Here is a 17940-nt window from a genome sequence, read left to right as displayed (position 1 = left end):
TTCGTTCAGTCCTCGTAAGCGTTGTCTAAAAAATAACTACCTATTTTCAGAAAATGATTTTATTAATCAGGCATGGTAACAACCTACTAGATGGACAACCAATTTTTCTCTGCAATATTCACAATGCCATCGCAGTATAATTACAGCATATTTCCCAAAAATATTATCTTAGTGTCAACACCCTGCACTCGGCGTCGGGATCCCAATCTGTGGTATCCTGTGTTATGTTACCCGAGCCAGTGCACCAGTACAGCAGACAAAATCAAGTGTCGCATAGCAGATAGCAGTTTGTACCTTGGTGCTGATCATATCCGGTATATACTTATATCTGTAATGGTGGAACATGAAACCAGTAATGTCTGATGACTAAGCTTGTAAGCGCGATGGCGCCAGGTACACAACAGCAAGAGTATATAAGTAGTTAAGGCACGGATTGCTGTCCGATGTAGCTCCGAACTATCAACTAATACAGACATTTGAAGATACGCTTACGGAACTGGGTGGTGTGTATAATATGGCAATATTTAACACAGTATGCAAGATTTTAAGAGGCATTACACGGCCACGCCGGCTAGTCAATCGAACCAATGTAGTAGATATGGTAATAGCGCTTTGATTATACGTGATCCAATTCTACCTTGGCAACTTCTATATCTGGGTAACGTGATGACAGAGACGAGAGACGTTTTGTTCAGGAAGTTCTTGTGATGCTAAGGTTCCGAAAATTTTTCATTGCAAACCCGTAGAAACCCCCCCCCCCCCCCACCTTCATTTATTTTTCGTGGCACCTGCGCGTAGTTTTTCTTTGGAAGGACGTCATTTCAGCACCTTATCTACTCTAACAAGCAGGGTGGGCCGGCACCGCGGCTGTTATGCAAAAATATTAGATTTTATATCAGAATAACTACATTTGCCTATTTGTTCTCTTGTGTTTTATTTTTCTTATTTATATACGCTAAGTAGTTGGCTACAGCACGCTTGCTGAGGCCGACATCTTAGCCTTTTATCTTATTATTATTCTACTTTTCCCATCTTTCTGTGATTTGTGTTCTTTTTCTTTTCTTTCCTGTGGTTTTCAACAGTAATCGAAAATCAGTGCACAATGTACTTGAGTTGCGTCCACGCCGACGTTGTTTTTCGGTGGCCAACACATAAAAATTTTTAAAAGTCGACCACTTGAGTTTCTCAGGACTGTTAGCACGCAGTGCGCCTGTTTAGCTATGCATTAACCAGGAAATGCAAGCAGCTTCTCAGGGACATGTTATATATATTCAGTAAACGTAATTATCGCGAGAAAGGCTGTTCAATTTCTCAGTAATCTTGGGGAGAAAATCTCAAGCACTTCCTTGTGGCCCACGGTTGAAAGTTGGGCTAGGGGTTTGGTTGAAGTCATGCAATAAGTTATTCACAATGCTAAAATAGTTTAACAAACAAGTTTCTTACACTTGCTGCAATGAGAATGCTGAGATAGGCTCTTGCAAACTTGTTTATTAAGATATTCTGAGAGGAAAAATGGTGCTAATGCTACTGGCAGAATGCATCATAACTTGTTTCTAGGCGAGTCAATTGGCGACATTTATGCCCAATTATAAAATGTGAATTGCAATTTCCATTGCTAACAAAAACAGTCCGCAGAGCGCGGCGGTTCTCTGAAGCAACTTGAACATTTATAGCACTGCTCCTCAAGAACCTCAGATAATTAATCTGATTGCCAGAAAGGAATACTGCCCATTTCTTTACACTTTCATCGGAAAAAAAATCGTTCGTTGACGTACGCTAGTCTGAGCACATGATTCATCAAAGGCGGCGGAGCTGTATTAGGGAGTTCTCAGACCATTCGAAAGTAAAAGGGGGTTGTTTTGTGGCTCACGGTGCAGCAGCAACTGCAGCTGCGTTCGGGTTTAGTCGTGGCTGGCTGTTCTAAGTGACCACTCCCACAAAAGCTGCGTTGCATCAACACACCGTCAGCTTTCACTGCCGCAGCCGCACAAACTCCTAGCTGACATCCAACGTGGAATCCGTACATAACGCGACATGAGAAACAGAAATTGCATATTGTTGAAAAAAAATTCATTGAGGTATGCCCTAGATACCTTTTATTTTAAATTGTTGATCATTACGTTTCAATGCAAATTCGAGGCTCCGACACCTGATGGGCTGCATTTACAGTCCATATCGCCCACGCCGTCGCAATCCGGCCTTTATCGCTTCAAGAAAACTGTTGCGCCGCTCCCCTAAAAAGCTTCGCTGTAATATCACATTTAGATGCTTTCAGGCACACTGCGATCGCGGTGATCAAAAAGGCAAGTGAGAACATAATTAAACATCGAAAACGCGAATTTCACGCCGCATGTGCCCAACACAGGAAACGCGGTGAAAAGTGGCGCTTATAATTCTGTTATGAGACCGCGCACGCAGGGGCGATGACGAATCAAAACGTAGAAACTGAGGAGGCATGCGCTGCTCGTGAAATCACAGAATTAACCAAGAACGCAGCAAAGAGAAAGAATAACGGTCCCGGAACTACGTTGTAAAAACAGGTGGTATACAAATTCACCACTCAAGGGTGGCGCCCTCTGGATTTAAAACGCGGGTCCTAAAGGTTATGCTTTTGCTAGTTGATGGCGCCGGACGCGAATTCGGTAGGCGGAGACGGTCTTACGCCTTGTACTGCTAGGGCTGAAGTGCACAAGTACCAAATGTGAGATCCCGGATGAAATTCATGGAAGGGGAAGTTAACCCGACACAGTGTGATTTCAACAATATTGATCCTGCATACTGGAACATCTACCTATAATTATGTTATCAAGTGGACCCTTCAATGGAGCCTTATATAGATTGACAAGTTGTTAACCAAGAGAATGACGTTTCGATACAATTTCTTCGCTCTTTGCCACACGCGATAGTCGGTAGAAATAGTCGGAAGGCTCCAAACTTGTAAAATGCTCTATTCATGGGTTTTAAGCTGGCATTCTATACCCTAAATACGCAGCTCTTGCTTCCGAAATGACGATAGCTGACGCTTATTTTGTTTCTTGTCAATTCGCTGATCTCTTGAAACTCTGAGCCCCGAGGCTATAAATTGGTTTTTATACTTTATAGCCAAAACAACTGAAGTGTACCCACTGAATTTTAAAGATCGCACACCCACTTAGCATAACTATGGCGTGTTGATCGAATAACTTATGTGGATTAGTGCATGGGAGTTTTTGACTTGTGCCTTAAAACTTTCAAGGCGTAGTCCATATGAGCAAGTAAGGATACAGATCACAGGTTTTTAGAGTGATTAGAAGGTATGAAACACGTGTGGCTGTAGTGCACACTCCATTGGCTTCGTCAGACAGCAAGATGCCCGTGCTGCAGTTGTAAAAATGAGCAGACGATACGTTACCTATTTGGTACAATAAGATACTGCAAAAATGCAGCATCACAAACAGCCTTATATTCCATCATCATCATCATCATCATCATCATCATTATCATCATCATCATCATTATCAGCCTGGTCACGCCCACTGCAGGGCAAATGCCTCTCCAATACTTCTAATAGTAGTTTAATACATTACATACGTATGATGCTACGTACAAAATGCTACAATGGCATCGCTTTTGGCGCATTTGTTTTCTTATCGACGCAATCATTTAGAAGAGGTGACATATTCCCTATTATACAGAACATTTTATTTTATGTTAGCCAAAATTCTCCACAACGCACGCCAACTGTGACCTAGAGAAGGGTTTGCACTGGCGTCATCCTCATGCAAAGTCAAAGCTTTGGCTTGTCGTTTTAGTTTAAACATGTGAGCCTTAGCCTAAGAGCGAGCGCTACCGCAATGTACACTGCAATTTTACTATTTTTATTCGTATTCCTTACATGTGCTGTAGCGAAGAAGGCAGGCGTGTGCGTCAGGCGCTTCGTCAACGCCTCGCTCGAAAACAGAGCTCGGCCGCTCCGTGCCCAACTCTGGATTAACTGACCTGCCTGTGCATCGTGCAACGTTCTCGCTTGTTAATTAAACTGCCTTACATATTTGGTGCAGGTTGCCAGATTGTCCCCGACCCTGGAACTAGCACAGGAAACCTTAATAGTGGCGACTGCAGGAAGAAATTTGATCTTCCAAATAAAAAAAGAAGATGGTAATTACATTGAAGCCGACAGTCGTGTAATATTGAAATCCTCTGTTCAGCTGTGTAAAGTAACGAAAACACATACTTCAGTGCTGTTAATCCTTTCTTTTAAGGCGTGTAAAGCAAGGACACGTTGAAATTAATGCTTGGCTGGAATGTACACAATTTATCCATCAATAAATCTTATCCAAAACAGAGACGACTGTCATAAATATTCATGACAAATATCCGATGCCATCTTTTGCCTGCAAGTGCTCTACGAAGTACACTTTGCAAATGAAATCGGCATATCTGTTTTCACTACCAACTGATAAAATCTTGAACTCGTATTAAATAATGATTGATTTTTGGGGGCATTATTTTTCTGTCGAATATTTCAGTGCTGCAATGTAAATGTTCCAGCTAATAGTGATTAGAAATATTCAGAACATTGTTTGCCTGAGCTCGTTGGTTGCACATAGCAAAATTAGTTTCCAGCAGAACGTTCTGAAACGGGCAGGAGGAGACGCCGACACACGCTAGGTCGAAATACGCATTTTCTTTAAACCATGATGCCGGGTTTTCGCGTACAAAATAGCGGACAAAAGACATGATGCGACAGGCACAAGCACCTGAATCCCGACGTCATGAATTACAGATGCGAACTGACCGCAGCGGGTACTGTCGTCAGTTAATTATTTTGAATAGAATAGATTTTGCGTGATTTATTTAAACTGAATCAGTGACTTTTTAGGAGCTCATTTTTAGCGTTCAAGGGAATATTTCAAAGTGAAAAAAGGACCTAAACAAGAAAAATTTGATGACACGTAAGCATTTTCCATGAGTTGGGAGTGCGAAAGCATGAATGTTCGATTGAATGCCGCTGAATGGTCCTTAGAGTTAGGAACTCCTCGCGGTAGAGAACGCGCGTTGAGACGCTCGGCCCACGCCACCTAGATAGCACAAGTCCGGTGCACTTCGATCCGTGATGTCATATCACCTTACCCGACTTTGCCATGGAATCTAATGCGAACACTCCCGTGTAAGCTGCGGTGATTTTGACGTCACCGCTTTGGTCACACCGGGCGTAGCAACGGATATTTCTTTCTAAGTAGCATTGTTTTCGCGTAAGGAAAAATAAATTACACAGAAAACCGCTCTTCAAACAATTTCCTTGTTTCCACTTTTGCTATTACACTATTACAACCCTCGATGCTATTATATTATTTTAGCGCTAATGCAAGGAATGTATCTTCTATCTGTGAATTTATTTTATGTTGTATGCTCGTGAATTCGCGTGTTTGTATATGTATATATACACATATATTCGCATGCTAAATGACCTCATGGGACCAAATCGTACGATCAAGGTAAATGGATGCGCACAAGCGGAAAAATAACAGCACAGGTATTGGGCAAGATCAGTGACGTTCCCAAGGGAGAAACGAAGATTTGGGTCTTTTATTGTCTTTTACATTGAATCTCATTAGACCCCGAGAAGGTGAGGCTTATATATGCGGTACAACCTGTAAGTAAAAAGATACTTTTTTTTGCTTACAGGCCGGTCCTATAGGTATGCACACGCAGGCCCTGGCTAAGCTTAGTAATGAACGACCAGGCCAGGACAGGCCCGGGCTTCGAACCATGGGCACGGGCCGTGCTGGGTTCGGTCATGTACGCCTGGGCCAGGGCTGGGCTCGGGCTGCACGAAGCGGGCCCACGCCGAGCGCAGGCTGAAGAATGAGGCCCGTGCAGTGTTCTACTCACTACTTTCATTTCACATTAACTCTGCTTTTCATACATTTTCTCTATAGCGATTACCGAGGCGCAGTCAGAACTCAGGCGAGAGCTTGCGCGGACAAGGCACGCGCGGATGACACAGGCTTCCGAGAGCGAGGGTGACGTGACGTCACGGCCATGCCCTCTCCACCCGGTGCGTTAGCGGCGCAGCAGGTGTTTCCTTTCGGCCGCACTGCTGCGTCGATGGGCGAACGTGACGTAGCGTCGCAGCCAATGGGAATTTAGATGCCGTTTTTCACTTGTTCAGACAACAGCCACCAGCCTTTTCGCTCAATGGCCATTTGATGCTTTCGCCTCAAAATCTCCTTGTAACTTTAGATTTCCACAGGACGCAGCGGGTACAAAGTGAACCTGTGAAACTTAGGACAGCAATAAAGGATATATTCAAGGGAATTTTCAATGAAACAAAAAGAATCGAAGCTCTTTTAGTTAGGACCGGTTAACTAATCAAAGTCAACCGTTCTGAAGTTAAACGTCACTGCTTTGTACGGGTACATGTGTGAAATTAGAGCAGTATTAGTCGGAGCGTTCAACATCTACTGTTCGCCCTCTGCCTCCTCCTTGCAGCAGAAACATTTGACCTACCTGCAGCGACAAAACAAAAGAGGGTTCCTTATTTCTGAATTAGGTCACAAAGAGTCAACAAAAACAGTGAAAGAAGTTCAGATTAAAAGTACTTGCTAAGATGGCTCTCTGACTACAGCCTTTCTTTGCATCTGAGAGTCATAACGATAATGGCTGACTTAGGTGATAATGAAAAAATAAACTGCTCATATATAATTACATATTTCCTGGCCGTTGCCTCAGCATTGCTGTTACGCTAATCAGATAGAACTTTAATAGTGATAGGTCCTAGAGATCGAAAGATTTCTTTCTTCTTTCTCTATCCACTGTATATCATGTTCCAACCAGAAAAGTCATTTGCATGGTGATCACAAACCTATATTTTGAATAAATATTGTTGTCATTTTTGCAGGCGTGCTGATAGATGACATATGATCGTGCTAGGCTGAAGAAATGTCAGTACTTGAAGACTAAACATCACTAGTTTGGCAAGGGGGATGGATGTCACCAGGTAACCTTTACATAGCGTTTCTACGCACATGATAGTACGTTCTATTTTCCATCACCAAGTGATGAGCTGAGCATTCTATTCTTGAGCTTCTGCCTGCATTTTGGAACAGAAATGAGCTGATATTTGGCCGTCGCTACAATGAAAAAAAATTTAATTGTAGGGTTTTACGTGCCAAAACAACTTTCTGATTATGAGGCACGCCGTAGTGGAGGACTCCGGAAATTTCGACCACCTGGGGTTCTTTAACGTGCACCTAAATCTAAGTACACGGGTGTTTTCGCATTTCGCCCCCATCGAAATGTGGCCGCCGTGGCCGGGATTCGATACCGCGACCTCGTGCTCAGCAGCCCAACACCATAGCCACTGAGCAACCACGGTGGGTGTGGCAACGATGAGCCAACAGAGCTCATCAGCGCAGGCCTGGTGCCAAATGAAAGCACCTAGCTTATATCTAAAACACAGAATATTGGTAGAAACGGAAGTATCGTAACAAACTTTTGTGTTTTTAGTGTGCTAGATAAATGAAAAATGGAGCGTGCAATATGTGGCTTCATCTTATCCGCTTTCCGTGTGATCGATGCAAAGTACAGGTGAGAAATATACATAAATACAGCAAGTGCGTGATACAGTTTCCGTAGCTATATGTGTTCACTCAGCAAAGCTGTTTTATGGTAGTGAATACATGAACATGTGAACACACAAAAGATGGTGGCAAGTGAATGTTACCCAAAGTGAGGTAACTAAGTGGCGTGATTCATGTTGCCACGCATGAGTAACAGCCACAGCTAATAGAACACCGTAATTCACAAACTATGCACATCGCGAGCATTCCGTCCTACATTGAGCTTTCATGAACTTCAAGATTCTAAATGAACGTCCCCAGAATTCTCTCAGTAATGGCTACGAAAACGTTTACGAATGGAACATTCAGAAGAGAAGTCACCTGATCGACTACATGAATAACTGGAGAGGGCACGTGGTCCCATATTTACGAAAATATCTGAGCACTCGTTATGATCATATGATGGAAATGTAGCATCATGACATGTTAGAACGGTAGCGGAAGGAATCATGAGGCACACTTACAAAAAAAATCTTGTTAAAAAATTTCGGCAATCGCTGCCTTAGAGGACTTCACAAACAAAATAGACCGACGAGAACAGAGCGAAACCTCAGCCCCTCCCACCTCCCCATCCACCTCATTTACAAACACCCTAATTCATTCATGTGATAAGTATTACGAATCAAGCCTCGATTGCTGTCGGTTTTATTCTTTACAGGGCATCACGCACCTATCTTGGCGACATATCAAAACACTTAGCTTTGAGCAGAGAATCCTGAAATACATTAACAGGTGTGCCACGCTGCACATGAGATTTTCAACATTTCTGGTACCAGTGTTGGCTCATTAACCTACAGTTTGCGCGTGCCGTAGACTTATACACATACCCGTGCATAGTCTGACCTGGTGCGGAAGGAGGAAATGGAGCGGGGGAGGGGCGCCATGCGTTATTACAGTAAAAGAAAGGCAGATATGTATAAGGGTACGATGGGGGCACATTGACAGGATAATGAAGTAGAGAGTGCACAGGAAGGATTGGAAAAAGAAACTGATGGATCAAGTGTGCGACGCGCTTAGCTTTTTCTTTTCCACTTTTCTTTTTCTCGCTGTCTCTTCTCCTTCCTCTGCCTCTTAGTGCCTTTTTCCACCCATTTCCATCGCATGCAGAGTAGCATCCACCCGGTTTCACACATCCCACAAGCTCCCTATACTCTATACCCTGTAAGTAGGGAGCTGTGACTCTCGTATCACACCACTGAAGAGCGAAAATGTATCTGGTGACGTTGACTCACACGGATATAACGTTGTCACATGGTTCTGCTGGAGAGACTGTAATTGGTGGCTTGCCTGCGACAATTGGTAAACACTATGCCAGATGGCACTCATTCTCGTCAAAAAGAAGACATGTGCCCACTCGAGATTCACAAGGTTGCCGATCTCATGCCATGCATTCAGGCAACGTTCTCAACACACTAGGCTTCTTGAGTTTCATTGGGAGGACGTGGCGGCCACATAGTGTGGCGATTCCTTTTTTTTTTTCTTTCTATGCGAAAATCGGAGCACCGGTGGATGGGTCTCCGACGCCAACGCCACCGCCCGAGTTCGCATGCTGTCCAGAGTGACCCAGGGTGCGCAGGGGCACCATGACAGTGCACGAGGCGTGGAAACGGTTGCTACGTCGGGGCCGGTGCAGGCTCGAGGCGCCCACGTGGTTGACGCCCGCAGCGGCAGTTGACATTACTACCGTGCTGCTTCGGAGGGAGCCGCCGTGCGAGCAGCTGCGCTTGGTCAGAGTGCGACTGGCTTGCTGCGCAATCGGGGAACAGCAGCTCATCATCAGCTGTCGAAGGTCAACCTGCGCCCATAAGAGGCAAAAAATACAACAATCTGTCAGTTTCTCGATCACGTGTTTATTTAAGTACCACTGAACAGCTTTGCGCAATTATCTAACTAGTGCAGTTCTAGTTTTTCCGTACATGTACTTGCGCACCGGATTACCAGAGCCGTAGACGTGAATAGTTGGGATGTTGTGCCATAACATTTAACCAGAGCACATACAGCTATTATTGGAGCGACCAACCATATTCTACTCAGCTGCCAGTGTAAAGTGTCGGTGGTGACTCAGCTATCAACATCCAGTTTTTTTTTTTTTTTCGAAGTTAACAGCTGTGTCGCAAGGTGGCGTTAGAGAGTTTGTGCTAACTATGTATTTCGTGAAACATAAAGCATTATACAGACAACCTAAAGCTCCCTTACAACAAAGGCTTCGGAAGTCAGAGCCAACAGTGCACAGCAAATGAGAAAAAAAAGAGGATACGGGAATGGCAGGAGGGTGGGGTGAGGAGGATGATCACTGAAGGAAACCAGACTGGATGTAAAAATTGGGGTAATCTGCAACCACGTGAACAATGCAAGAAGGCTGCACCAAGGCAGAAATGACTAATTATAGAAAAGACAGTGAGAGATACAGAGATCGTATTTAATCAAAGGCAGAAAAGTCGACTTGAGCTGTTGTACTCTAGCTTACTACTCGGCACAGGCGTAAGAGGAGAAGGGGGAGCAAAGGCGCGGTGAATTATGATAACGACAAATTAAAGGGGTGCTACACAAAAGACCTTTCAGCACCGCCTGTGCCACAAGCTCACATTGAAGTTGTGGAAAAGCTATCTTGATAACTTGCCAAGCGATTGCTTGCACAAGAGAAAGTCCTTAATTAAAGTCCTACCAGACATCGATACGCAATGAAAAGCATAAACTGGTGACAGGAAATCATTTACCGGCCTAGTAAAGAAAGGTTTATAACTGGTACTACGGCAATTTCACTGTTTTCGTTTTCGTTTTCTTGTTATAGACTGGGCAAATAGCAATGCCAAATATTAAATTGAATAATCTGGAGCATTAAATTCAATCTTTCTAGAAAACGAGCAGGAACAAACCAGCAGTAAGCACAAGAGCGTACGCACGAGCTCGCGGGATCGAATCCCGGCCCCGGCGGCCGCATATAGCTTGGCGTGAAATGAAAAAAAAATTCAGTTACTTTAGCATACGTCAAAGAGGGCGAAGGCGAAAGCCTGCGCGCCAAAGAGACATTCATAAAATTACTTAACATTCTCATTATAATGCGTTATTACTTCTTATTACTCGTTTTCTCCCACCAAAGGTCGGGGGCTCAAGTGTCTTAATTGACGCTATGCCTTAATTAACTTCGCCGTAATTAACACCAAAGGTCGTGGGTTCGACTTCAACCAGACGTGAGGATGCGGCTCCCACTAAACGCCAGGGCTTTGAGCGTCTTAATTACCTCTAAGTAATTACCTGTGTCTTAATCAACCTCCGCTTAACAATAAATGTGGGTTTGACTCCCACCGAAAGTCGTGCGTTCGAGTGCCTGAATTAACTGTATCTTAATTAACGTTGCCGTTTTTTTTTGGCACGATGAGCGGCAGCAAAGCCAGCTCTGGAGGAAGACGACGACGAACGCGAAAGCAGCTGCACGAGCGCGAGGGACAGTGTGGGAACGCTGGCAGGATGAGACGCATCGGATCCAGCTGCGGAAGCAGGCGAACGCGCGAGCACTGGCACGAGCACGTCTTTGCGCGAGGAGAGCTCGCATGACTTTCTGGACCGCACGCCGGGCTTTCATGGCCACCGTTTGATCAGACATTTAAGACTTCCTCATTAAAAAAAATTAGTAAAATAAAAACCGTGTACCGGGCATTGTGTGCACGTTAACGAGCCCCACGCAGCCAAAATTAATCCAGAATCTCCCACTATGAAGTGCCTTATAATCATATCGGGGTTTTTGGCACGTAAAACCCCAAACTGTATTTTTTAAAGCCCAAGATCCTTTTTTTATGATGCGTTCGAAAAAAAATGTACGCCGCTTTACGTAGCTGGCTAGACACAAATTTTGTTTGCTGCTCGCAATCTTGGATAGAATCCCGGCCACGGTGGCCGCATTTCGATGGGGGAGAAATGCGAAAACACCAGCGTACGTCGATTTGCGTGCACGTCAGAGAGCCCCAGGCGGCCCAAATTTCTGGAGTCCCCCACTACAGCGTGTCTCATAATCAAATCGTGGTTTTGGTGCGTAAAAGCACAGAATTTTTTAAAATCTTGGGTAGGATGCAAAGTATTTCGTAGCAATTTTTTTTTATTTCACGAGAACAGAATTTGGTTATGTTAATACTAAAAAGAATTGCAACTTTAATTGATATTTTTGTTTGCTAATGTAATTAAAGGTATTCCCAATTATCACTCTACGAGTATCTTTGCACAGAATGCCTTGAATCTGTGCAGAGCACTCGCGTGCGCTCGGAAGCCTGACCTATGCCCATCAGTGAACAGGCCCAGCCCGGGCTCGCTGCTTCATGATCGAGCCCGGTTTACGCCCGCCAAAAAACGCAGGCTGGGCCGCGCCTGTAGGCCAGGCGCAGCCTTTCGGGCAAGCCTGGGCCCGCGCAGTGCCCTCCTCTGTAGTGCAAGAAAAAAAAAACGTTCTTGGTGTTGTCACTATTTTTCCTTTCTTTATTTTTCCGCACGTAAACCGTAAAGTAATCCGGCTGCCATAAAAGTTAATCTTTAGCTTTATGCCTCGGTTTCTTTTGCATTGCGAGTGCAGTTTAGTGCTATCCCGGCCACGGCGGCCGCATTTCGAGGGGGGCGATATGGGAAAACACCCCTGTACTTAGAATTAGGTTCACGTTCAAGAACCACAGCCAGTCTAACTTTCCGGAGTCGCCCACTATGGTGTGCTCCATAATCGTATGGTCGTTTTGGGACATAAAACCCCGCAAAAACCACTTTAGTGCTACAGTACCATACCCGCCGTGGTTGCTCAGTGGCTATGGTGTTGGGCTGCTGAGCACGAGGCCGCGGGATCGAATCCCGGCCATGGCGGCCGCATTTCGATGGGGTCGAAATGCGAAAACACCCGTGTACTTAGATTTAGTTGCACGTTAAAGATCCCTAGCTGGTTCAAATTTCCGGAGTCCCCCACTACGGCGTGCCTCATAATGAGAAAGTGGTTTTGGCACGTGAAACACCATAATTTAATTTTTTTTACAGTACCATGCTAATGGGCTTATATGGGTGCTCCTAGATCACTGTAATATGTTATGCTCGCAAACGGTGCACAGTACTTTAAGCGCGTAAAGTCGTTGACGAACAACAATCACGCAATCTCAAAGCGATTTGCATGATACTCCTGCAGTCTAGTTTTGTCCGCAGTGCTTTGGTGTCGCTATGGGACATTAGAGGCCGCGTAGCAATAAACTAGAGCCAGACATCGATACCATGATATCACGTGTGTTTTGGTTCCACTTTATGTTTTTTCATCAACGACGACCTTCCATATCTTTCGTTTAAAAAAAAAATATAGGATTTCACGTGCAAAGCCACCATCTGATTATTAGGCACACCATAGTGGGGTACTCCGGAAATTTTGACCACCTGGGTTCATTAACGTTACCTAAAGCTAAGTACATGGGTGTTTTCGCCCCCATCGAAATGCGGCCGCCGTAGCCGGGATTCGATCCGCCGACCTCGTGCTTTGCAGCCAAACACCATAGCCACTAAGCAACCACGGCGCGTTCGTTCCTTGAATCAATAATATTTTCGCCTCAGGTGATTTTCCGTTCCACTCGTCATTACAACCACGCAGCATGCTAGCAACCTGCCAGCATGAGTAGCGTGTCAGAAGGCAAACGTTTTAAAGCCATGAAAATTTCAGTGTATCGGGTATAGAACAAAGTTCCATGCACTGAGTACATGAGATACAGGAAAACTTTAAGCCCATTTGAAAAAAGAATCTATAAAATCCTCTGAAATGAACAAAACAGATTGTAAAACTGAGCGAAACGTGCCACGGACTATATATAAAGAATTTTTCATGAACGAAATGGTGAACATCTTAAAGCGTGCTGCGATGTCTACGCAGCGAAGACGACGACAAAGTCGAACAAGAATAGAGGACGCCTATCTTATCGCGGCATCATCATCTCTGAAATGGCCTTTTTCCATTTTTCCACTCAACTTCAAGCTTTTCTTACATTAACGAGAAAGCTATAAAGTTACACTGTGTTTGCAGACGGCTCTACCTCACATTTTTAGAGCGCAGCTCTTAGGCGCCCGTTCCTGCAGCGAGCGACGGCGTGACCGAGTGAACGAGCACAGCGAAGGGTGAAAGAGCGAACACAGAGCCCAGCGGGGGATGAATGGCTCGAGGAGGAAAGCGGAGGAGGACGGTATGGCGAAAGCGTATGAAGAAAAGCGTAGTGCGGCGACGATGCCTACGAGATGGCGCCAGAGTAGCGCGCTTCGTTTGGGAGGTCTGTCTGCTGCGGCTGCTGTGAATCGCTCCCACGCGTCACCCACGCACTGTGTTTCTCGATCTCCAGATTGCAGTTCCTTTCCACACTTCCGTCCGTTTGCAACGTGCCGCATGAGACAGATTGTCCGCGTCAGCCAATGTATGCCGAAATGAAAAGGCATTAGACCTGTACTCAAATTTTGCATTAGGGAGTGTCATAATCGTCGCTGATTTTTTTTTTTGCAAGAAAAGAAGTTTTGGTACCTACAAGTGGTTCAAGCAATCTCTTCAAGATCGTTCATGAAACATCTCCAACGTCAGCGGAACTAACAGCTATCCGTGATGTACTACGACTCATCTGTATTGACGTACCGCGGCGGTGGACAATATTTTCCGACTTTAAGTCAGCTCCGCCAGTTGGAGATTTATTTAAGAGTGGAGGGAACTAGCAAGCAACTCATTACAGACATAGTGCTGCTGTATGAAGAAGGGTCACGGCTTAGCTCTCTAGTAGGTACTGTTGGGGCTCGAGGTGGCGTTTGGGCCAAGAATCCGCCAAGCCCGTCGACGAGTGCGTCCGCTAGTAGGAATGAAGGAAAAAGTGTTTACTTTACATTAGCTACACGAGCTCTAGATAAGGAAGCCCACTCCATGCAGGAGCATATTAAACGTTGAGTTCACTTCAGGACACGTCAGCACCTCTCTCACTGCACGAAAGGTCTCTGCTTTTAATATCGTCGTATTCCCTAAGCGACTAAACCAGGGAATCTGGTGACTATATCACGGCCGATCACAATGGTTGAATCTGTCGCAATATCCTGTCCATGATATCGCACGGTGCCGCTGAAATCCGCCTCCGATTATTCTAAATATGCCCCCGCATATTTAGCAAGCACGTAGCAATTTGGGAATCTGAGGTTGAAGCCGCTTCCACGGTAGTATTCCACGTTGGCCCTTTTCACCATTAGTTCAGGTTGTCAGGTGTAGGAGAAGGCCTCTTTCTGTTGCGGCGATAGGTAACCCTTAGTACATCCGGGAACGCTTTTCTCAGACGCTCGTTACTTGATAATATTGGGTGGTATTTTCGTAAGATGTTGTTTATGTTTTTACGTGCAACATAATATGTTGTTATCAAGGCTGGCGGTCTGTCAGATCCTGGTGTAGGCTGTTTCTTAGCCAATTCTGACTGTCCCTCCAATCCTGACGCGACATCTTAAGTGCTATCGAGGGCAACATGTGGATAGTGTCTTTCTGCTAGCGTTGTTTTAGAGTCATTTAGGTGGTGGACATAATCGTTGTCTTTGCTGCAGATTCTTCTTCGTTTCGCTTGTCCGAGAAAAATTCCTTGCTTGCAGTGTCGCGGGTGATGACTCTTGTAGTCTAAATATTGCTGGCTCTCCGTAGGCTTCCGGTGAAGTGTCGTTCTCAATTTTTCGTTTTCTATGTAGACCGTCATATCGAGGAAGTTCATTTGACTAGGACAGTGGTGAGCAGTAAATTTATTACTCGCATGAAAGCGAATGAAATGGCTAAATATGTCGGTTAATGCGTTCGTGCCGCGTTCCCATATATGCAGATAGGTACCAAGGGTTACCTATCACCGCAACAGAAACATTAAAGACCTGTTAGTGCACGCAAAAGTCAGCCAACATCATTCCCCCGTAATAAAAGCACCATTATTCAAAAGACTAGCGCAAAATAACAGGGACACAGTCAAAGAAGACGACAGGACCAGCGCTCGTCCTGTCGTCTTTTCTGACTGTGTCCCTGTTATTTTGCGCTAGTCTTTTGAATAATGATGACACACCAACTAGCCCAGCTTTCTACCTTGATCGCTTTGAATAAAAGCACGTTGCTGCCCCAGATGCAAAACCTGTAGGCACCTTCAACGTGACATTAGAAATAAAAGCGCCGTAAATAGTTCTACACGCGAAGTCAAAAGTAGCTTTACTTGCACAAGTTCGGATGTGACTTATATGCTTGAATGTTCCTTCTGTAAGAAACAATATATCGGTGAAACGGGACAGTCAGTGAATATCACATTAAACGGACATCGCGCAGACACAGCTAAAAAGCTTCCCAAAGCCGTCGCGGAGTATTTCACAGGCCATAGCCTTTATGAAGTTGAACTCTATATCGTACAGTCAAATTTCCGTTCTTAACGAGAAAGAAAATACAGAGAATCATAATTTATGCATAAGTTCAAGACATTGCAACCAGTAGGCATGACGTAATAGTTCTGAGGAAACCCGCAAGATGTTGATAAATTCGACTTTACCTGCCATCTGCTAGCCGCCTGGTTAGCTCAGATGATCTAGCGGGGCTGCCCCGGAAATGCGGTGTTCCCGGGTTCGAGTCCCGGACCAGGATGAATTTTTCTTCAACTGTGAAAAGTTTTTTTTTCGAGGAACCCGCATGGGTTTCCTTTGCAGCTCTTGGAGGTTTGGTGGATGTCTCATTTTCCCTTTATTAACTAATAGGCATAAAGGTTTTAGAGGGAGCTTTAGAATCTATTCGCTATGCTAAATTTCAAGTTATAGGCAAGAAGACGTAGTTTGGTTGCTTGGTGTTTCTTTTCCTCTCTTCCCGTTTTTTTTTTCCTCTTATTTATTTATTTATTTATTTATGAATTTATTCCATTCCAGTATCTTCTTCTATATTTTTCTTTTCACGAACACCGGTTTCTACCGCTACTTCTATCATCTGTTTCAAAGGCACGATAGCCCACGACCACCAACGGAGCATGTAATAGAGAGGTGCTGTGCATGCCGTTGACACGCCGGCTGGCACACGGCCGTTGACACATAGCTGACAGACGGGCGTGTCATCGGCCTTGTGCACAGCACTTCCTTATTCTCAATGGTACAATCTCGCCGCTAACACACGTTCGCTTCTTGTCGCACTCACCCGCCTTACCCGCCCTCCCCTTTAGAAGGACCCTACCTATATATACTGGGGCGAGGAGAGCATTTGTTGCCTTGAGAAAGACAAGTCCACTTGTCGAAATTTTGGCTCCCGCTTTCACCTTGTTCTCGTTTTGCTCATCGTCATGAATTTCCATCTCCCACCTTCCCCTTGTTTTCCCAATATGAAGACCTGCATTTTATAATAGAAATGCATATGACCACATAGGATTAAGGAACAGGAAAATGTTTCTTCTTTATTAGGGATCTGCCGGAATGCCAGGCCATTGTTTATAGTCTAAAGCTTCGCTCACAACAGGGAATAGAGCATTGGGGAATAGAGCAATGGGGAATAGGCGTCACCCACCTAATCGTACCAGGCCTATCACAGTAAAATTCACATCGTCCAAAACTAAAGAACGCATTCTATCATGTGGTTATAAACTTAAAGGCACGAACTACAGCATTGGCGAAGACTTTTCCGCTTCCGTCCGTAACGCTCGCAAAAATCTTGTAGCCTATGCTAGATCGATATCCGATAAGTTCTCCCTGCGCTTCGAAACTTTACACATTGGTCCGACACGCTACATATTCGATGAAGCTTCACAAACGGTAAAAGAAGTGAAATAGCAATCATCTCACCGTCAATCGACAGGCCATTCTGAGCATGTTCAACAACAGGCACTTTCATTGTCAGCTATTTTCTCTAACGTGCGCAGCTTCATATCAAAGCGCGACATTATTTCAAATATCGTCTTATCTTCCACCAGCAATCTACTAATCTTGACGGAAACGTGGCTAAACAGCGACATCTGTGATAGTGAAGTCCTTGCCGACTTGCCTAATTTCCGCGTCTTCCGCAAGGATCGCCCAGATAGAAGGGGAGGGGAGGTACTGATTGCAACCAGACATGAACTATCATGTACAACCATTAATATTTCATCAGACATGGAAATGTTATGGGTCTTAATGTCACGCTTCACCTCAGTTAGTTTTGATTGACGTTTGCTACAGGCCTCCTAACAGTCCGGATTTCCCCACAAAACTGAATAATGCAATAAATGAAATAAAAATGAAGCATCCAAACACCTGTACTCTTTTATTTGGAGACTTCAATTTCCCGAGTATTGATTGGCATAATCTAACTACCACAGGTAATAGAGATGCTAACGAATTTCTTGAT

General features: G+C 44.7%; 1 protein-coding gene across 1 annotated transcript in view; it reads right to left on the bottom strand.

Annotated features, from left to right (window-relative positions):
* Positions 1–781: 781 nt before the first annotated feature.
* The window catches only part of LOC126548340 (RYamide receptor-like), a 409825-nt gene continuing 392666 nt past the window's right edge, over positions 782–17940 (bottom strand). Inside the window, exon 5 of the mRNA XM_072285022.1 lies at positions 782–9399. Within this exon, the coding sequence (XP_072141123.1) occupies positions 9088–9399 (312 nt within the window). The 3' untranslated portion in view covers positions 782–9087. The remainder of the gene's footprint in view (positions 9400–17940) is intronic.

The sequence above is a fragment of the Dermacentor andersoni genome, chromosome 1 (assembly GCF_023375885.2).
Source record: "Dermacentor andersoni chromosome 1, qqDerAnde1_hic_scaffold, whole genome shotgun sequence".
Lineage (NCBI taxonomy): Eukaryota > Metazoa > Arthropoda > Arachnida > Ixodida > Ixodidae > Dermacentor > Dermacentor andersoni.
Note: the sequence above shows the minus strand (reverse complement) of the source record. Positions and strands in the feature narration are given on the sequence as shown.